At 35.5% G+C, this 23,864-nt stretch overlaps 1 protein-coding gene across 1 annotated transcript in view; it reads right to left on the bottom strand.

Moving 5' to 3' along the window:
- Window positions 1-23,864, bottom strand: part of Bulli (regulator of MON1-CCZ1 complex protein bulli) — a 66,454-nt gene that overhangs the window by 35,359 nt on the left and 7,231 nt on the right. Inside the window, exons 2-6 of the mRNA XM_081739532.1 lie at window positions 14,740-14,901; window positions 9,418-9,561; window positions 7,285-7,459; window positions 5,017-5,176; window positions 2,167-2,272 (exon numbers count right to left, since the gene is read on the bottom strand). Coding sequence (XP_081595658.1) covers window positions 2,167-2,272; window positions 5,017-5,176; window positions 7,285-7,459; window positions 9,418-9,561; window positions 14,740-14,901 — 747 coding nt within the window. The remainder of the gene's footprint in view (window positions 1-2,166; window positions 2,273-5,016; window positions 5,177-7,284; window positions 7,460-9,417; window positions 9,562-14,739; window positions 14,902-23,864) is intronic.

Raw genomic sequence — 23,864 nt, 5'->3', positions numbered from 1 at the left:
TTCTTCCTTTGGGTTATGTCAAGGACTAGGTTTACCAAACACTAGTGAACGGCATCGCAGCATTACGGCGCAGAATTACTTAAATCATAAACATCAATCCCTACGTAATGTTGACCAACACATGGGTGGAATTGGAATATCACCTGGATATCCTTCGGGCAACGAAAGGATCACAAGAAAAATTTATTAATTGTGTAGACAAAAACTTGAATATGTTACATGCAATTCACAATACAAAGTATGTGTCTATGTGTCATATTTTATGCCTTTATGCCTTATGAATGTTTGTAATCAGGGAAAGAATTCTGGGACACACACATATACACTATATATATATATATATATATATATATATATATATATATATATATATATATATATATATATATATATATATATATATATATATATATTCAATTTCGCCCACCCACCCTTAAAAGATGCTTTCAGAACAGGTCACTCTTGAGATATAATATAATCTATTCAACTGCACTTTATAATATATCGAAATAGATCCATTAAAAAATACACATTAAATACTAAAAATGGCTTATTCTTTCAAACGGTAGCTGAATACACAGTTGCTGAGTGCTATGTTCTCTTCTCAACCGAATACATGGATAAGGATAAAAATTTAAGTTTATTTTGGATTAATTAAATGCAGAGTATTCAAGTATTACCTTATTTTAAAATTAATTCCCACTGATTAACACAATGACTACTAAATCGATTGATTTAAGTTTCACGTTCTTTTTCACCAACGAGACTATATGAAACGGACTTACTGCTTACTCAGACTATTATCTGACATTAAGTATTCTTACCTCAATCGAATTCTACGTGCATAGAGAAAGCAAGCACATTAGCCACGAAAGGGAACAGTTACCTGTCAAACTTTCATTTTTCTAATATATTGAGTTTCGTGCATTTAATGAACCCAAAACTAATCTAAATTCCTACCTCATTCTTATATTAAATTCAGGAGGCTGCAGCACACAGCAGATGGAAGATACACCCTATCATTTCAAAAGTTTACCGATTGAATAACGTGTGATCTTAGCCAAATGAGTTTCCACTTGGAATCGAACCGGGTACCGGCATTTAAGATTTCCAATCTAGGCGCATACTTTCTAATCTTTGAATTACACTGAATTGGCACTAAAGAAAATATCGTGTGGGAAAAGCTCGGTTGTTTCTTCTACTTATCCTATTATATATAAGCATTGTATAGTGTGTTACCTCTATTTTTCTTTAAAAATTAAAGGTACTTATTTCCTTTCACATATCTTTGTTGTTTTCCTTTAAATCACTTTTTTTTTTTTTTTTTTTTTTTTTTTTTTGTGCATGCAAGAAAGAATCTAAAAGGAAAAACGAGGATTGCATTTGCTTCCAAAGTGACTATCTATATATTAAAATACTAGGTTTATATGTTTGTGGTCAAGAAAAGTTTATGTTTGTGGCCAATCTTTTCAACAATGAGATCTCGAAAACCACAAGTGCTAGAAACATGTCGTTTTCGCTAGTCGATTCCAAATTTTGTGTAGATTGTCCAGTTCTAATTTGAATATTAAAAAAGAAACGTGGCCATTAATTCTTTATTATATTTTTTAGGGGTACACTGGAAGTGTTGAAATTTTAAAAAAGTAAAGCATCATATCCTACGAGTTATACATTCCAACAATACACGTTTGTATACGGTGTTAATATATCTCTCTGGTGTTTGTTTCATGGCCAAATGATAATGAAAAACGAAGGGTAACAATTTCTTCAGTCTAAGGTGAATCTTTATGGTTTGTAATGTTATGTCCAATGAACACCATATATCACTGACTAATTGTGTGTGTAATATATTTGCTTATTACATATTGCATGCAAGAAGAAAGAAACCACTGATCATACATGAATTAGAAACTCCAACCGGAAGTAGGCTCAATCTTGCAAACAGTGCGAGATAGTGAAAAAATCGGAAAAAATTTCCCCTTTATGGTACCCCTTGCCAATTTTTATCAATACGTCTTTCACTTGTGCCTGTAAAGGGACATGTACAGATGTTGTGAGGAATGACGAAGAGATTCATGCTCATGTGTGAATGAAGCGCTGAGTAAAGAGCGCGCGTTCAGCTAGCATTAATTAAAAGCTCAGAAACAAAAACATATAAAATCATACCTTGGACGCTTGATGATGAACAATAACTAAGTTGTCTACAACATTCACAGCAAATCTACCGCTTTTGTCTAGCCTCAAGACATGACTCCTTTTAGCATTCATCATCCTGGAACACAAATAAATTGGTGTTCGTTTAAATTATTTCGATATTAAATTCAAACAAAGGTTCACTCAGAAATTTTGTCAATCATAAACTTATTTTGAATTTCAATTCGTGCAGAATCCTTCAATCATCTAGCTCTCGACTCTTCTCTTAGCTTTGAACACACATATTTACTGATTGAAGCTATAAAATACATATCAAATACAAAGGTAGGTCTACTTAAACCTCAATATATTAGTTACAAAAAGTGGTTTTCAACTTAATTTCTATAACGATCCCCATTGTATTACATTTTTTTGCCAACGACCCCTTAAAATTTCTGGTTTGTAATAAGCTTATGTGGGATTTTTAATATACCTATTGTAGAGATCTCACGATATCCATTTATTTCTATAAATAGTAGAATCCATTTCTTGTATATAGTGGATATAGTAACTTCCCTAAAAATGAATGGATAAAAAACAAATTTGGACAGTTCATTCATATTACGAATATCGAATCCGATCCGACACACTGTTACAAAACGGAGGCCGTTTGCAAATTTTAAAACTCCATAACTCTCATAATTTTGGAAATGAAATGAAATTTTTGAGTTTTACGTCCTTTGGTTATGCCGGTTAGGCTAAAGGAGACGGTGATTATGAGAAATGAACCAAATGGTGGAATGAAGAAAGTGGGAGAAAACGGGAGAACCCCGAGAAAACCCACGCACACGGTGTTTGTCCACCACAAAGTTCACTTGGCGGAAGCAGGGTTTGAACCCAGGACCCCATGCACCAGAGGTGAACGCTCTACCACTGAGCCACTGCGGCCCCCACATAATTTGGGTCATATGATAAAAGTGATTTCTAATCTTGGTATAAATACTTGGACAGTTGTAAAAAAAGTTATTGAGTATTTTAAATGACTTGATAATGTCAATGCAGCACTATGAAATCACACCATGTTCAGGTATCTCATTAGCTTTCAATTTTAATTGTATTTAATTAAGCAGGTTTTGTTGCATTTGCATTTTTCTGGTATTTCAATATGCAGTTCTCACTAGTTTCATATCGTATCTCTATCATTTAATTTGATTTTTAAACAACTCTGCACCTGTTGAAAATGTTTAGTAGACCTATTTTTTTTTTGTTGTTGTTGTTGTTGTTTTTAATAGTATGTATAAAAATAAAAATATGCCTATCAGAACAAAATTCAAAATAATAGTTAAAAATATTTTCTGGTATTAGATTCTAATTATATTTATCTCTTCCGCTTATCTTCGCAAGTCCCAGGTGAGAAAATTTGAGTTAAAAAATTTCAATACACAATTAAAAAAAGAACAGGGAAGTGTTCCTAAAGAATGTTTCTTTGAATATCGTGTAAGTTTTTTTAAGGTCATTTACAGACGTTTATGTATCTATGCAGCCATGTTCTTCTTCTTAGGAAGACTTTACAAGAAAATGTTCCGAAACTTGCCTGAGCAAAGAGTCGCAAGCAATGACAGGAAAAGCAAAGAAGTCCAAATATCTGATATTCTTCTAGCAGTAACTAGGTATCCCTTTGCCATCAGTATTGCTAGAATTTTCTTCAGCCTAAAAAATATCCAGTGTTGCTTTTTGGGGGGAGAAGGGTAAAAACCCACAATAAAACAAACAAACACATACATATACACACACTAGTCTTTGGCTAGCTGGGGACTTTGCCGCCAGACCCCTGCATTAACTCGGCCTACTGCCTCGCACTTCTCATATCCCTAAGATATTTCTAATTTTCAGGGATTTCGAAATATGGCCATCTTATTATAACAATTGCAACCCTCCATCATTTTTCTTCCCTTCTAAGGGAAACATCAAAAAACACTGAACCAAGTCTTTAATTAACATGTTTCTACTGTTAAGGGCTTTCAAGATATGGTTGTGGTATTTTAACAATTACAACCCTCCTTCTTTTTTAATTCCCTTCTAAGGTAAACAAACAAACAAACAAACAAAAAAACGCCGAAACACATCTTTATTTACTTTAAATTAAAAACATAAAAACATCAATTTCCATGGCTCTAACCTTAAGGAATTTCGAGATATGGTCATCTTATCAAATAATTGCAACCCCTACTTTATTCTACCCGTCTTTTTCTCCCCATCTAGGGGAAATATCAAAAAATGGTGCAACAAATCTTTAATTATTTGAAATGAAAAATCTAAATACAAATTTCATTTCTCTAACCTTAACGAATATCGAGATATGAGTATTCAATTGTAACAATTGTGACAACGCCCTCTTTTTTCTTCCTGTCATTTTTCTCAGATCATACGATCTATCACCATATAAATTTTAGCTTTGGAAAGATCAGGGTTTTAGTCAGAAACTACAGGATTTGCATCGGTTGATCGAACTATCGCTCGAGAAACTGAATGCAAATCGAAAGTTATGCTCTGATATGCATAGTTCGATGACTCAATAATGTGAATTGTGTATCGAGAAATATGGTCTCCATTTTGAACAAACTTTCTAAGCAAATGTGCAACAAAAGGAAAGGATCTGGTCGCTTCTAATTTTCAGGGAGAGCGACTTTTATCCACCCTGTATTTGCAAATTTTATAAAAATCATAAATCAAATATATCGAAGACGTGATCTATTGTTTAAGCCATAGAAATATAGAATTGTGTTTTAGTAGTATTGCACATAATATTGTAGTATTTTAAAGAACACAAAGTAAAACGGAAAACAAGCATAAATATGTATTTATTACTTTCAACTCACTTACTTTTGTAATGTATAGATAACCACTTCTGCTCCAGTAGATCCTACTCCTCGAGGTTGATGGCGGAGCACCATAATGCACACCTGACCATATAGGATAGACAGCGTAACATCTCTCTCCAAAAGACAAAGTTTCGGTGGTTTGGGAATCACTGGTAAATCAACTAAAAAGAAACGCATTACATTAACACTTTGTTATCAATTAAAACATTACTATTATAAGCTGCACGTAGAACAATTTTTACAATGAAAAGATACTTGCCTTGTTGTTCTAAACTATTATAAGAATGCATAACTGGCTGCGAAAAATACTTTTTCTTTTTTTTTAAAAAGGGATTTAGATTTCTGGGCTTTCGGCACCTGTGGCCATATTAGCCCGTCACGTCTGAGGGATGATGTCCCTCGGCGAGCTCTCCGAGGAAAGGGAAGGAAGGAAGCGGTCTGGGACCTAATGTGAGGTACTATCCCGGCATTTGCCTGGTGTGAATGATGAAAGCCCAGGAAAACCTCATTTAGGGTGGCTGGCCTGAAAAAGCTCCCGAGTACTTTTTCGACCGAGTGCCCCCACCTTGATTGGATCTGAGTTTAGCGTCCCGTTCAGCAGCGAGGCTATATGAAACGTGGACCTGTAGCTTATCGCGGGATCCGAACCATATGAGTTCCCGCCGGAAATCGAATCCGGGTCTCCCATGGCAAAGGCGCGTACGCTATCCACATAGCCTCGACGGGGTTCAATGTGATTTTTTTGAACAATTAGAATATATATAAAGTATAGTTTATTTTACCTATCTCGTGAAACGGAACAAAGAAGACATTGGAAGTGTAAATCCACATAGCAACTTTATTAATATATTTTAAGTTAATGTATCCGGAAGAAGGGATCACAAATTGGTGATGCCTAAATTATCGACATAAAGTTACAAACAATACGCACTACAAAGGTATAGTAAACTTTTTTATATACATTAATCTATAATAGTTTAGAAGAGCAAGGTGAATACTACTTTGACTTTATTGCTATGACTAGCTAAAATACACATTCTTTGCACGGGAAGGATGAAGTTTATGCAATATATCATATTTGAAAGTACGGAAATGAGTGAAATAAAGAAATAAACAAATGAATAAATAAGAAAGTACAACGCCTTTGGCGTTGCTCCTGTCAATATGAGTGTAATACATAAATAAATAAGAGCAATGCCGAAAGATACACACACACACACACACTTACAAAGAAGACCCACAATATTATTCAGTTAAGAACACTTATAATCGCTACCAGGTTATAGAAGTATTTTTTGTGAACACACTGTATATTTCGTAAAGACAGTGATTATTTTTTCGATTTATACTTTATTCTGCGACGCATCTGCTCGGAATAAAAATATCGTATCTGCTTGGAATAAATTACAGTATGCCCAATATAGTTCCTGCTCTCTTATTGTGTAGCAAGAGAGCACTTTGAATATAATAAAACAATGCATTCCTTTCATTTCCTTGTGTCCATTGTATTCAATAGTAGTTATCATGGATTCCGATGGCGCTTCAAGTCACCCCGCTTGTGCAAGTTAAAAAGTAGATTACCAGGGTGTCTACTAAAATTCCAAAATGAAATTTCGTGACCTTTTCTTTACCAAATCATAAAATTTCCTCACATTTTCAAGAACGAATTTAGGTGCGAATTAGGTCGAATTTTCATCCATGCGATAGAAACGTACTTTGCTTGCGATTTTGTAGCGTCTAAACCCGCCCATAGACATTTTTGGTGGTGAATTTTGACGTTTTATAGAACAAAATTTTCCAATCTGTACTTACATTTGCACAGTTAAAAAAAAAAATCGTGACCCAAAAGCTAAATTTCGTGACTTTCATGACCGTTTTCTGATTTCGTGACCTTCGTAACCGATGGACATCCTGATTACTCTATGAGTGACATCATATATTCGGTTCGGGCACGAAGTGCATAAAATATCAAGTATCTAATTAACTGTATACAGACAAGTGTGCATGCAAGTACGTAGAACTCTATCGCTTTCATTTCTAGCCTCCTACTTTAGACTTGAGTTTCAGATCTCTTAACTTAAGACGCTCCCCAATTGCCTCACGATACTGGATCACAACTGAAAAATTCTGTTTTCAAACCGGGAATCAAACCCAAAACCACGCGCGCTCATTGCACCACTAATTTTTAGTAAAACAAAACCAAATTAAAAAAAAAGTAAAGAAAAAAGAATGAAATCTCAAGCACTGAATAGGAAAAATATTAACTTACTTTCAAATTTAGATAACCGGTAAAAATTTCCTTGTTTGAAGTGAAATGGCTGCATAACGTTTCCAAGAGCACCAGATGAAAGTAACAGAAGTTTACTCAATGGACAATACACAAACCAATTCACAGTCATACTATGGTTTTTCAGAGCTTTTAGTGATCTTTTCTCCGGAAGGACCTGTAATGGTAACATAATACCACAATCATTCATTATAAAAACTGTTTAGATATTGCATAAGGACAAAGAACATACGATTAAAAATGAATCACGGAGAGTCAGTGGCGGAGAGAGAGAGTTCATTTCTTTAGTTTGCAGAATCGTGAATTGAATGCCAAGGCCATAAGCATTTTCCCTGGAAAAGTATTGTTTAAGTGGATGAAGGTTTCTACTGCATTCCAATATTTTTCCCGAATGGCAAAACCAAAAGTAACTTTTTATTTTATTTTTTATTTATTTATTCATTTTTTTATTACTTCCCTTCCTGGCCTAATTCTTTGATGATAATTTTATTTAATTCACTGTGATATTCTATGATTTATTTGCTTCACATATTTTGATACAAGGAATGTGTTGTATTAGTTTGTAATCTATTTCGTTCGGAATATTCTTTACAAAATTTTGAATGATAATGTTATATTCTGACAACATTGTTGGGGCAGAGTATTACTTGAGGTTAGTATAGACTCCTTTGAAACTACTTTTATCGAAACCCATGTTAGACAGTCCGGAAGCAAACCTGCTGAGAGACTGCGCTATATATGTTAAAGACCCAGTGACAACACAGGCTTACAGTGATTTATGCTGGTTTATCGTTCTTTTCAGCAGATCGATAGAAATTCATAATAATATTAGCCAATAAATGAGATGAAGACCATACTTTTGTTCAACAAACAAACAAACAAAAAAAACCTTTTCAAACTGGAAATACAAAGGCGGACCAATAAGTAACGCAAAACTATGAATACTTACGCAGAAGTGTAATAAGTAACACACCAAAAATATATACGAAGTACAGGCTCATATTAAAGGCATTTTTCAAACAGATGTCAAGTCTCTTAACCCACTTCTTCCATCGTGGAACAACAGGGTGTCTACTAAAATCCCAAAATGAAATTTCGTGACCTTTTCTTTCAGAAAGCATAAAATTTAGTAACATTTTCAAGAGCGAATTTGGGTGCGAATTGGGCCAAATTTTCATGCATGCAATAGAAGCGTGCTTTGCTTGCGATTTGGTAGCGTCTAAAGCCGACTATAGACACTTTTGGCATGAATTTTGATGTTTTATAAAACAAAATTTTCCAGTCTATACTACATTTCTCGATTATATATATATATATAAATCGTGACCTAAAAGCTTAATTTCTTGACTTTCATGACCGTTTTCTGGTTTCGTGGCTTTTTCATGACTTTCGTGATTTTCGTGACCAACAGACACCCTGAACAAGCTTAAAAATAACCATGTTCATAGAAGTCCGTCTTTTGGGACTATAGCCATATGCGCATAACTGATTTGACTCAGGGACCGCAGTGGCTTAGTGGTAGAACCCTCATCTATGGCACGTGGGATCCCTAATTCGATCCTAACAGCCTTCAACTGGCTTCTCCATCATTTATGGAGACACTCATGATGTTGGGAGAAGTGAGAGATAGAGTCTCTTAATTTTCAAAATAATAAATTATTGTCTAAAATTGCTACTCTTTTAGTATCAGACAGAAACAATGCCAAACTCTTTTTGACAGCAATTATAAAGTAAATTAATAAACAACAATATCATCGGTAGTTAAATTCCAGAGTATACCAAGTACAAATTAACATGTATTCTACCTTACGTATGTCCTCTGTTTATAGAAATTATTTTTTTTAAATATTTCAAATGTGTTCGACAGCCGTGATCACGAAGTAAAGATAAAGATTGTTACATGCAACTCTCGTCCGAATCTTTTATTATTGCTAAACTTATTTTATTTTCTAACTATACTCCATTCATCCTTGAATATTATCCTTCCCTCGCGAACAAAGCTGTTAAATACAACTTAAATACAGAGAAATAAGATGTCACCAGTTCGTTTAAAGACTATTTTTTTTTTTTTTTTTTTAATTATTTATTTATTGAATGAATTCTCTCACAACTTACCTGAAACAACTCCAAGCCATGATCGGTGATGAACACTATCTCACTATCAAAAGTCCATACAAATCCTAGAATCACAGTGCTTTTACCTTTACAGCTTTGGGAATATTCTATAGGGTCCATTTCATTCAAAAAATTTACAAACTCCTGCAAGTAAAATTCAAATGAAAAAAGTAAATGCAGTAACACCAAGAGAATATATAAAATAAACTAGTTGAGAATGCTTTAAGAGCATTGCCAGAACGAACTTAAAAAGAATTAATTTTTCTTATTAACTTTTACAGGCTTTATACCAAGTGTTCCATGTACTTTATTATTATACTCACTAAACAATTATTGTAATATATCTATAATTTCCTTGAGTACTAAATTTTTTCCTCATGTTTTGTTTAAGAGTTCTGTTAACATGTTCTACGATATGTTGTTTTACGAAGACACATGCTCAAAATGGAGGGTTCAAAATTGAAAAATTCGCAAAATATCATCTCTCTTCGACTTACGGTTCCCGAGACATGGCTCCTTAAATCTTAAGAAATTCGAACTTCTTTTTGGCCAATATCTGGGGAACGGTGGCCAGTTGGCCACTGGTTACTATTTGGTACCAAAACGTTTACCATTCTCTTAGGTATTGATCAACACCAATTTGATCTCTCTATGACTTACTGTTTCCGAGATATGGCTCCTTAAATCTCCCGAAATCGGAACTATTTTCTGCCCAATATCTCAGGAACGGTAAGTCATAGAGAGATGATATTGGTATTGACCAACACCTAAGAGGATGGTGAACATTTTGGTACCAAATAGTGACCGGTGGCTACTGTCTAACTGGCCACTTGTTTGGCCAATATCTCGGGAACGGTAAGAGTGACGCGAAAACCCCCATCACTTTCTCAGATAGTTTTTGATGTTCTATCGAAAAATTCGCAAATAACACATATATACACATACACACAGACATTAAGTTCGTTGATAAAAATAGAAATCTTTTACAATCATAACTAGTAAAACCAGGTAGGTGTTATTTTTAAAGTTCCTTTTTTGGATTACGTTTATATAGACAAAGTCGACCCTAGTTTGTGTTTTATGAAAAACAATTCCATGAAGCCGTCGCAGCAATATGAATATAAAACAAAGTAACTAAACAGATCAATGTTTTTACCTCAAGATTCAGTGGAGTATAATTTTTATAGTTGGAAAATGAAGAATACACTAACAAATACTTAATGACGTCATAGGACGCATATTACTAATTAAAAATTGAAATTATCTTCTTTATGCGTATATTTTCTAAAAATTACGCTCCTTGTAGAACTACATATTTTGATGTTTCCTACCGTCTCCTTTAGCCTAACCGGTATAACCAGGGGACGTAAAACTGAAAGCTTTTATTTCATTTTATCCTCCATTATGGAGACAACAAATAAAAAAAAAAAAAAAAATGAAAATGATCAGATTATATTGTTCTACAAAACGCGTACTTTTTAAAATATATATACATATACGATAAAGATGACAGGGGCTGATTAAAACGTTTTTGCCGTCAACATTTAAGTGCCTCAATTGGATCTCAGAATTAGCCGAATGAAAGATTTCTTCACAATTTAGTTTCTTATTTCTTACCCATTAACTGTTGAAAGAGTGAGTTATACTCCGAAACTGTCTGAAAATTACGCTTTATTGAACATGCTTCAGATCTTTGGCATGCAAGACCCGGATTCGAAAAAACGAAATGAAATCTTTAAGTTTTACGTCCCAAAGTTATGCCGGCTAGGTTAAAAGAGACGGTGATGAGAAATGAAGGAAATGGTGGAATGAAGAAAGTGGGAGGAAACGGGAGAACCCTGAGAAAACCCACGCACGGTATATGTCCACCACAAAGTTCACATGGCGCGAACTGGGATCGAACCAAAGACCCCATGCACCAGAGGTGAACGCTCTACTACTGAGCCAAAGCGGCTCCTGGACCCAGGTTCAATTCCCGGAGGTGGGAGCCATGTGGTTCGAATACCACGTTAAGTTGTAGGTCGTCTTATATAGCTGTAGGTCGCTACTGAAAGGGATATTAAATTGGAATCGACTCAATTCAACTCAATTAGATGCTTCAGGTAAGAAGACTGATATTTTTAGTTACTTAAAATACATCCCATCGCTTCTTTGAAAACTCATAGAAAAACAGTTTACATATTACTAGCACTCTTGCATGTGTTTCTTTAAATTCGAATTACATAATTCACACTTGATGACAGTTAAAAACTTATCAGGCAATAACTTCAATCTGTTAAAATAGGGGATGAAATCAATTTATAATTAAGTACTGATCTTGTATCCTAAAAGAATATTGTACTATATTAAATAATTTCAACCTTCTCTGCAGTTCATATCAATAACTCTTCTCTTGCTGCTATATTTACTCTTGATAATTAATTCACGTAGGAGATATTTTTGTACCACCAAAATTAAGACTATGAGGAGAAACCATAAACTTTTGTGTACGAGGCGCATCCAGAAAGTAACTTTCCCACGCATCCCACAGCTAGGAAACCATATGTTGCGCGAAGCGACTGCGTGCACGTGAGAGAATAAGGTCCTAGCATGGCAAATGCGCCAGAAAAACTTCCCTAGTGCTCTTAGTAGCGTCGTTGCAGTGGTTGAAAACGGACTTTCCTATTCCAGCTCCCGCCACGTGTGAAGTGCGAGCAGTGATAAAAGTTTTTGAATGGACAGGGCATAGAGCCGATTGAAATCCATCGTCAGCTGTGCCAAGTCTATGGGCCTAAGGTCATGCGCAAGCAAATGGTGCGTTGCTGGTGTAGACAATTTGCAGCAGGATGCCAAATTGTGCATGAGGAGGAGCGCAGTCGGAGGCCAATCGTCATTACAGACGACCTTGTGGACCTTGTTCGGGAACACAGCATGCCGAATTGTCAAAAAAGGCTTATGTAAATAGAACCATTTTTGCAAAGTATTGTTAGAAGAACATGCGTATTTTAACCTTTACAAAAGTTTTCCATCATTATTGATTACATACCTTGTATTACCAGACGTTCGAAAATGATTTATTAAGACTCTGGTATGGAGCGTCAAGGTTTACGAATGAGACACGTGGGCACTGAAAAAAGCTGAAATATCCAATCCGGAAGCATTTGAAATGTGACGCTGGCACAGAATGCTACGCATATCATGGCCCGAAAGGTAAAAGAATGAAGACGTACTAAAGGACGCTAACGAAGGACGACAGATCATGAAGATAATAGGAAAAAGAAGAAACAGCATACTTGGCCACCTTATTCGGCACTTCGATTGGATCACCGTGTTGATAGAGGGAAATGCAAGACAAAAACCAGGAAGACCAAGGATAGAGTATCTAGTTGCAGTTACGAAGAAGAGACCGTATCAAAGTATAAAACAGCTCTCCCAAGGGAGAGAAAAGTTTTAAAGTTTCCATATTGTCCACCAACCTATGATTGAGGTGAGAAAGAAAAATCTTTATAAATGATATTTATGTCGTTTAAATGCTTATAATCCTTTTTCAAGAATAGAAGCCCAAAAAGTGAAGACATATGAGGCTCTACAATTATACATTTTTTCTTTGAGTGTGTGTGTGTGTGGGTGGTGGTTCAAGAACGTCCCCCATGTGGATAGAACAGCGGGAGATGGTCACCCCAGAAAAGGTTGAATTTATTTAATATAATATTCTTTTGGAATACAAGGTTAATTTCAAATTAGTAAAATGTATTCTATAGCATCCGTTAGCAAATAGGCAATAAAGTTACCCAATACAATGATTTTCTGCATTGAAAAAAAAAAAATCATAAATGCTTTTCTATTTTGACATTAGCTCACTACTGGTAACATCAAATATTTTTTCAATGATTTTTTATACTTCAACTGGTTCCAAATATTATTTTAAAATATATATATATATATATATATATATATATATATATTCTTCCTAAGACAAATCTACACAAACTAAGTTGTTAACATGAATGGTTAAACAAGTGACTACATCTATGAGTGGACTTGAGCTGAATATCTCCAATATAACCGTCACTTTGTTTATCATTATCTGTGATATATGCATCATTATTATACAATAAAACAAACTGAAAACAACAAGAACTGTCGAACTTAAATATTCAGTTCATGGTATGTCTTCTTTAAGCCTCTCCCATTGCAATGCACGCAAATTTTAGTCCTTTAAATACTAATGATCTACAAAAACTGATGGATTTTACTGATCGTATCACCTATTGAAAAAAAAAATCGCCTTGTACCAGCTGCTATTGCGTTCCATTAAAAAAAAATATTATAATGTCAATATTTCATCTCGCTCAGGGACTTTGAGTACGAACAATCTGTCCATAAACTAGAAGGCTCTAATTAAACATTCCTTGTTGTAATTTTGTCTTGTAACAAAAGAAAGAAGAAAAATGTATTCTGAAAGGCAATAATATAAATTTTAACACTTGAAGGCTGGAATTGTGTCCATTCACTCTTAAAAAAAATAAAAAAAAAATAAAGGCGCGACAGCCCATTTGAGGGCGTGAGCCGCTCCAACGCCATCTGTCAGCGACCGGCTAAACTACTTCCAACCTAATGACGAGCACGTGGTCAGAGCATATCGGGAACTTTCTAGACCTAGTGGCTGTCATGTCTTTCATTCACATGACTCCCCAGTTTGCCTCACTACATTGGGTGGACACCAAAAATTGGGAGGTACCGGCCGGGAACCGAACCCGGAACCACCTGGACGTGAGTCCAACGCAATAACCACTGGACTACAATGTCTCCTTATACAAAAATCCTTTCCAGTAAACACTTCACATTGTATGTTCTGAAGTGGGAAGTGATTTTAGTATTAAAAAAAAGAGGGGGGATAGGCACAGTTCCAGCTTTCATGTGTTAAAACGTAGGCTACATTCCTGACTTTCAGATTTTTCTCCCTTCCTTTCTGTCTTTGCAGATCAAAAAACAACGAAGAATGTTTAATTGGAGCCTTTTAGTTTATGAACTAAAAGACTATAAGCTAAATCTCCCCGGCGGACTGAAATATTAAAGATATGATTTCTTAAATGAAACGTAACAGCAGGGGGTGCAATGTGAGTTCGTTTTGGTATTAAATATGTACCTTAGCACATTTACCAGTACTTATACGTATCACTCATTCTTGACTTTAATTCTAATAGATTCCTTTGCACAACCAACCAAAGCCGAAATGTTAGGTAATAGGCACGGAGGATACACATATTAAAATCAAAACAAAAGATAACATTGAAAAAAAAAAAAAAAATACAATAACAAGTACATAGTCTAACAAGTTACCACAGAAGTCTTCGATCTCTGGATGGCCAACACTCTCTGGTCAGGTGAGAACTTAATGGAGATGACTGGGCCTTTATCGTCCATACGGAAACTTGTAGAAGTGTGATCCGTTGGACCTTTCACTACAACTCCCGTGGCACCGCCAGATCGAACTGCAAACACCTGCAAGAACACAATATTATTGTTCATGTACTGTTATTATTATTATTATTGGCATGAACAGATCAAGAAATTACGTAATTACCAAAGAAGTACCCGTGCGAAACTTAAACTTTGTATTCAGAGTTTCATCCGCTTATTGTATTATTTCGACCCTCGCGGAAATCTTCTTCCCCAATAGTTTTCATTGCGTTTCTGGGCAACTATTTGCTTCATATCTGTTTAGATGTACTTTATTATAAAATAAAAGTATATCCCATACTATTCTGCAAAACATTTGATTACTTTACACTATTTTATCAGCCAGTAGATTTTTAATATTACTCCACTATTTAGTTTAAAACAAAGTGTTGGTCCTAAATAACGGTTACTACATAGAAGTTCATAGACATACGTTTACATAATTAACTTGATTCTACCAATTTAAATTAATGTTTCACTTTACACAGAGTGAAAACACATTGATTGAAAGTTGAGTATCTACAAGTTCTAATGAGGTGTTCCAGAAAAGATGGGCGAGAACGCCATGGATGGGTTATTTTCTTATTGTTCTTCCAACTAGCTACGGCCATGCCCTATAATATAATCTTTCACTAGGAACGTTCATTTCTCAGTGTACAGAGTGTGAATGTTCACAGAGATAACATTGATGGATTCACCCGTGTCTCGTTTACGGACAAGAAATCTTTTAACATCAATAGCTGTAAAGATATATGTTGCACATTCAATCCTTTCTTTCAGAACGCCTCATATGTTAACTACAAACTCCTCTTTTCAAACAAAATAGAAAAAGAATGGAATTATCATTTTCGAAAAGAAAAATTTGTAAATACAAGTATCTGTATATACTGAAATATTCTTTTGGTGGAGCCAATAATAGTCCGCGATTAGCCCTCCACCAATTTTATTACATAAAGGTAGCCAAGAAAGTTCTGTCTCGCTTTTTCACCCACCACCTTCGAACATCTATATGTCAGCTAAGACGTACTGGAAGATCACCGACGATCTTGTGCCAACGTTCTGGAAGGCCATGGATTCCATTGCGGTGGAACTTGATGGGCCGTGAAGCGAAGAAGGTATCAAGTGCATTTTGCACCTCTACTAGGGATTTATATTGGCGTCCTCTAAGGTGATTGTCCAAAGAATGGAACAGGTGATAATCAGACGGTGCAATGTCCGGGAAGTATGGCGGATGCAATATAGGTTTCCATTCAAAGCGCAGAATGATATCCTAGGCACGTTGGGTTTAGCGTTTTCCTGTAACAGGACCCCTTTGCGATTCAGAAATGCTGGCTCCAGAGCTTTGAGTTTTTCTTCAACACGGCTCAACTGCTGACAGTACACAGTTGCATTGACGTTCTGACCAGCTGGTAATAGTTCCCGATCCACGATGCTGCGAGCAGTCCACCAAACACACAGGAAGTCCTTCTTCTGGTGCAGTGCTGGTTTCAGGTGTTTTGGAACCGGTTCATGGGATGCTAACCAATGATGACGGCGCCGAGAAGCTTCGTACAGGACCCACTTCTCATCACATGTCAACACCCTGTCCAGAAATGGCTCCTTCCTCAAACAAGACAGCAAAGAAAAACAGATGTCTGCTCGCGTTGCGTTCTGGCCCGGAGTCAAATCATGTGGTAGTCACAAGACTCTCACCAAAAGCCTGCCATATCTTCCGCCCCGTTGCAGCGCCGTTTGAGCCCAGTTTGAACTCGTACAGCATACACGCCCCTATCGCCCTTATTACGCTCTGTGGAGGTCCCATGTTCAGTCTGTCCTTACGCAAGTTCACGATGTAACGAAACTGTCACAACCAGGATATACCAACAACTGACGTTCGCCTTATCTCCATACGCATTCAACTCACGGTGTGAGAGCCAATTGAACACAGATCGCGACAAAAAGCGGCAGAACTTTCTTGGCTGCCTTTATAAAAATAATCCTCTATAAAACAATGTACAAAGTTTCTTGTAAATACAATATATAAGTTTCCAAATGAGTCCTTAGCACACACAAAGTGGCTTCGGAAGATGAAGGTTTAAGTTACATATGTACGGGAATTCCTTAGCTCATAGCAGCCTCCAAAGTGTTAGTTCAGGAATCTCGCTTTGACTTTAGAAGACGGTTCTTAAGGAACCCCCTTAGCTCATGGTACTATCCAGGAGTATGGTTGTGATTAGGAACCTCCAGAGCTTAAGGCAGCCTCCAGAGATTAGATAAGGCAGGAACTCTCTTGTCTAATGCGACCACAGGAGCAGGTGCTGCAGGTTAGTTGATAGTTTGGTCCTCTCCTGGTCTTCATTTATGGGTGACTTTTGGGTGATTCGTCCATTTCCGGTCTCTTCCGTGTCGCTTTGTGTCTTCTTTCTTCTAGCGTCTGCTTGCAATCATGTTCATAAATAATAGTACTTGTTTATAGTTATAACATGTGCTCGAGGAAATAACTCACATTGAAAGGTGGGAATACTTACAATACATAATATATATTCAACTAACAATGAATTCTTTAGTAGATCACACTGTTTTCACTTGTTAAAAAGGGAATTTAACGGGAAAATTTAACTTTAATAGGAAGAATCAAATTAATTATTTTACAGGTTATTTTTTGAACTTCTACATAATAACCATTAATTAAGACCAACACGTTCTTCTGAACTAGATAGTGGACTAATATTAAAAATCTAGTGACTTCTAAAAGTATCAATTAGTAAAGTAATCAAGTGTTTTGCAGAATACTCTGGGATATATTTTATTTTATATCTTATTAGATGGTTTGAAATATTTATGAAGTTGAAAAACAATGATGTGGAGGATCAGGGGAGCAGAGTTGTCTTCAACACTGAGAGGCGGGAAGATTGGAGGCTTATTCTGGGACATCGGGAAGGGTTCAGACTCACATTACAATAGATTAATTTGATTTCTGAGGTGAACCTGTTGTACACTATATTATACAGCAAAGGACGGCCATTTCATCTCACTTTTCTTTGTGACAGTCGGACACAATTCATCACATTTCTCTCTCTCAAAAAAAAAAAAAAAAAAAAAAAAAAAAAAAATCGTATTATTGGAGAGAGAGTCCCCCAGTTCCGAGACTGGGGATACATGTCTCTCTATAATCTCCCCGGGATTTGCACCAGTGCCTGGGACATTAAAAGTTGCAAAACAAATACGAAAATACTTTTTCCTGGTATTAATCATTCAATGGGGGAATACTTACATTCGTGAAAAATGAATTTCTTTCAGCATCATATGTACTCTTACTGCTTAGAAAATTGTTTCTCACAGGAGGAGCTCCATTCATAGGTGCAAATTGACTTCATGAGGGTTGAGTATAAATACATAAGATGTATGACATAAGAACTACAGAGGAGGACAGCAGGAGGCGAAAGTGGCAGAGAAAGGATGGGTCTGTAGGGAGTAAATGCGTCAGTGACAGTGGGTATATGCATAAAGCTTTGCGACACTGCCTTGACATAGCACTTCCTTTTATTATGTCTTTGTTATTAAGTATTATACGGTAAGAGAACAGTTCCCATTTCGTTTTTCTACCTTATTATATATTTAATGTGTAACATCCTGATTTATTTTTTTATACTTTTACAAACCTACTGCAAAATCAAATACACAACTTCTTCAGTGGATTTTACAAATGTATGCCCCCATAACATGGGATATCATCCAACCTTTGCCACATTTCATCTCCTTTGGTTAAGATGCAGCTCTTCTTATTAGTTTAACCTCTACATTTAAGTATTTTCCTTCATTACTGTAGCATACATGTTTTAGATTAGTTAAGACAGTAGATTTGAAATACTGCCATATTATGCTCGATTGTCTAACATTGCATCAATATGTGCGAACTCATATAGTCCAGAATTTGTAACACAATTGGATTGTGTTGGGTTCGGTTCCTGTTCAGGGCAGTTATTCTTATGACCGGAAGAGTTTGATTCTTACCTGATCCCATTCGGGATAACCAATTTTTATAACTCCGCTGGAAACAACTTTTGTTCAATACGGCTTACCTGTGGTGGCTTTTAGCAATTGGCGTGAAGAAGACATTCGCAATACAAATAATGATACTACAACAGAAAGTGCGCAAACCTCTAAGTTGGATCTCGAACCAAAATACTATTTCATTGAGGTTGCGACTGCGAGTGCCCACCATCCTTACCACGCCTACTAGTATCAGCGGAATAAGTGCAAGTCATTAAACATATCATCCAGCCACTCTGTAGTGATTGTGCAGAAATACTGTAAAGGTAATCGCACATAAAGAAATAAATAGTGTGTAAATTTTATTAGCTTAACACAGGTTTATAATACTTACGTTTACAACATTACAACATTTTATTAGTGATTTATTTAACATGTACCAACACACCATAAGCCCAAAACTTTATTAATGTGTAATTTATGCGAAGAAATTATTATATATTTCTATTTTATTCTCTTTCTTTCTTTAATGAAGATGACGCACTACGAATGCCGGCTAAATTTTATATTACGCGATGCACTAGTATTAAACACACGCCATTTAGGTATCACACTTAACTACACTATAAATTGATGGATTTTGGGGGGGGGGGAATCATGTAATTATTCTTACGAAGAAGATTTCTTCATGCTTCTTGTTGCTCGTTGATCATTCATTATTTAGCTTCCATGGAAATAATTACTTTTCAATTCCAAGTGGAATTCACCCTTTCACTCGTACAAGTTCTTTGCTCATGCCTCGTTACTTACGTGATTTCACATATTAAACGTTGTCTTGGTATACTAACATATTTCTTGTGTTAAATTTATATTTATATACCTGCGCAGATTTAGCTTACCCTTTTTATTATCAAACTTATTAAATCTTCAACGATTGCGAGGCAAAACCTTGATATTGTTCTCGGGCGTCACTGTAGTAGAACCAATCTAGTCCACCATAACCACTTAGAGTACCTTTCGCGGCTTTTTTGCCTCAGCGTCAATATCTTTACGCTGAGCACACCAGAAAAGATTTTATAAATATTCATAATAAATATCCTTCATCAGAAATACAAATATCAAAGAGCGTTAAATAAGTTTGCAATTAACACAAAACAATTAAAGTGTTAAAAACAGTGAAGGTATATTACGATGGCATTTGAATTCGAGGGACTATATTTTCGATTGTCATAACCACTTTACACCTCCTTTATTCGGTGGACAGGAAGCACGAGTCATCACTCACAGAATTGCCAACTTATACAAAGATAAAACCAAAACACAGTTTGCGTCGACGAACAGTACATGAAGCCTCATTCCAATTCAGCCAAGAGTAACTGGGAAATTTAAAATGGAATGGGGGTGAGGGGGGCCACACGCTCACATATGGCGTGCGATATGGACGATGATCTTCTTTGAAGATTATCAGAACCCTGGGATCTTGCGTTTCCTCTTCTTAAATTTATTTTTCCGGTTATTATTCCTCTTGTTTCTTCCATTATTAACATTTGATTCGTTATGATTCACTAACACTTTCCACAAACGTAGATGGGCTTTTATTTTATGGGCTATTTATTTTAAATGGGCTTTCTTTCTCTTTTTTTTTGTGTGTGTGTATATGCGAAAATATAAAATTACATTTGTTTTTATAAGACAAGATTTCAATATAAGTTGAATAATATTGATTATCTATTATATTTTCATTTTATATTATATACTATTCATATTCTATTTACTAACATCAACTAATATATTTCTTACACCATTACTTAAATTATAAGATTTCAATCTTTTTTTTTTTTTGTAAGTATCTGACTCGTAGTATTACTCCTTACACTAAATATTCTTATCATACTAAACACATAAAATTTTCAATATTTTGAGAAAAATAACACACGAAATGCAAAAATAACCTTTTCATCAATATATGCTTCCTTATAACTAATTCTCAAAATAACTCCTAATAATGTAATATTTCCATTCTTCAAACCTTTAAAATACAACATTTAAACAGCACTATTAATTAGTTAGTTAACTTCAAACACAATGCAATAATACAGTAACACGGATATATGAAATGAAATCTTTCATTTGTAAACAAATTTTTAAAACATATTACATATTAAAAACTTTATTTCACACAATATTAAGTAATATACGTTTTAGTCGAGATTTAATAAAATTTGTCGGCGCCTTAAAGATTCACAGCTAAATTTTTACAACGTAATAATTCAGTTATGATTCTCTCTGATCACTCGACAGGATCTGCCTGGCTAAATTTCGAAGGAACCTACCCACAATGAATTATTTGTTCTACCTCCCCGAGATGAGGCCGAATTAAAGAATACAAGGTTAAAAACTTAAAATAATAAAGAATGGGATTTACCAAAATAGCTTACTCCGAGCGTTAAAAACATGTTACATTACCCAATATACATAAGGGGGGGGGGACCTCATCTCCATGACTTGGCATATTTCTTTGCTGGTTTTTCCATTGCTTTGGAAAAGAAATATCAACGGCCATCTGGAAGTCGCATAGCGGGTCACAGATGCCTGCATATATCATATGAAACGACTTCTTTTTTTTTTTTTTTTTTTTTTTTTTACATTCCTTGCACTTGTTCATTTAGTGCCACATAAGGATTCTGTAGATTTACTAACGCAAATTCCAACACATCGGATGAACACAAATTTTTACAGTACAGAAAATTCAAATACTTATCAATATCTAGCAATTTCTCCAATATTTTATGTATTCGTTGGTTATTACTTCTGGATTGAACACTTTGAGATAAACATACTGGTGTTGTAGTTAATGCATTGCAAAGAACGGTTTCAACACTACTTTCTAGGTCTGAATTTTTAAATTCGTTTGAAATTACATCATGGTACTTCTCAGAACTATGTTTTACTGCTAAATCTAACCAGATTTTACGAGTCTGTTTCGTAGGTTTCCACACCTTAAGTCTATCCACTGAATGTGAACCAATTGATTTACCAGTTAAAGGATCTAACAATTCGAACACCTTTTCTGAATTGGAGGGTTTGTTAACACAAAGATAGGGTCCTTTGAACACATTGAAAAATTTGGAAATTTTCTTGTCTGTTGCGGAACTTAAGTTTGTCTGTTTCAAAAAAACCAAATCATTCACCTGTATTTTGTGTTTACTCTCCTGTTGTGAGTTATACCTTTCATTTCGCTTTCGGATCACTTCTTTTCTTTTAAAATCTGCCATTACCAATTTATTGTCCCAACTTTCATTATCGTTTTCATTCGTATCATTCGTAAAAATGCCAAAATGTTCGAAGATAGGTTTTTCAGCCTGTATGTTCAAATGTAAACTAGCTGGACTCGCGCCAAGACTGCTAGATATAGAATAGTTCAGCAACACAACGACTTGTGGTATAAATTTCTCCCAAGAACCATGATCATCTTTACAAAATAGTCTAAACAGCCTGTTCGTCTCCCGATGGATTCTCTCCACTGCGTTCGACGCCGGATGGTAAGGCGTTGAATAAAATATCTTAACACCATATTCTTCCATTTTCTGTTTGAAGTTTTTAGAGATAAAACAACTACCATTGTCCGCCAATATAGCTGAAGGTATTCCTAAGTGCACGAAGTACAATGTCTCCAAACATTTAACTACGCACTTCGTAGTAGCGTTCCGGATCGGATAAAGAACAAGGTAGCGAGTAAAGACGTCCAGAACTGAAAGTATAAATTTACACTTTGAGGGAGATGGCACAAGAGGTCCGATAATGTCAATCGAAATTAATCTCCTAGGGCCTTTCACCTGTATGGTTTCTAAAGGTCTAGCTGGGGGTCGAGTATCGACTTTAGTTCGTTTACACTCGAGACAATCGTTAATATAGTTCATCACGTCTCGCCGCATAGATTTCCAATAACAGATCTCGCTGATGAAGCTTACTGTTCTTTCGCACCCGAAATGTCCACGGTTATTATGCATTTCTTCAATTACCAGATTTACTAAAGATGGTGGGATGCAAATTCTCCAACTATTAGGAAAGTGAAAGTTCTTATACAACAATATACCATTTTCTAGTTTGTAAAATTTTTCTACATTTCTGTTTTGCATCTTACTATAGGGATCATTTGGTTTCTCTAGGAATTTAATGATTTTACTGTACTCAGGATGTTCCTTTTGTTTTTCGGTTAACTCTCCTGGTGTGAGATTTCTGAAGAATGATGGAAGTACTTCTAAATTGTTTATGTCCAAAATTTCACTAGGAGGAGCTAAAACTATCCTGGACAATGCATCACTAGCCACATTTTCACTACCTGAAATGTGCGTTATTTCTAAATCAAATCCCTGTAATTCAAGACTCCACCGAGCCAAACGAGAGTTCCAATGGCGAATTTTATTCAAAAACACTAATGAGTTATGGTCTGTGTAAACTTTCACGTGATGGCCATATAATAAATGTCCCCATTTACGTACGGCTGTAACGATTGCATACGCCTCTAATTCTGTGATAGTGAAATTTCGCTGTGCACTATTCAAAGTTTTACTGTAGAAACCAAGTATGTGTTTTTCACCGTTAACTTCTTGAAATAATATACTCCCCACTGCTACCAAGGAACTGTCTGTCACTAGACAAAAATCGTGATCTAACAGCGGATGATTTAACAACACTTCTTCAGCTAACGATGCTTTTAACTGAGTAAAACTTTGCTCACATTCGTCCGTCCAAACCCATTTTTTATTCTTTTTCAGAAGTTCAAACAATGGATTGGCTAAATGAGCGAAATGATATACAAATTTAGAACACCACTCGAACAAACCTAACACTCGCTTAAGTTCCTTTACATTTTTGGGACGAGGCAATGTTCGAATTGTTTTTACATACGACGGATCCTTTTTCACGCCTTCAGGTGTGACTACGAAACCAAGAAATTGAAAACTCGTATTGCAAAATGAAGATTTCTTTAAATTTACAGTCATATTGGCTTCTTCTAATTTTGTAAACAA

Source organism: Thermobia domestica, chromosome 2, assembly GCF_964235325.1.
Source record: "Thermobia domestica chromosome 2, izTheDome1.hap1.1, whole genome shotgun sequence".
Lineage (NCBI taxonomy): Eukaryota > Metazoa > Arthropoda > Insecta > Zygentoma > Lepismatidae > Thermobia > Thermobia domestica.
This window is presented reverse-complemented; position numbering and strand designations above follow the sequence as displayed.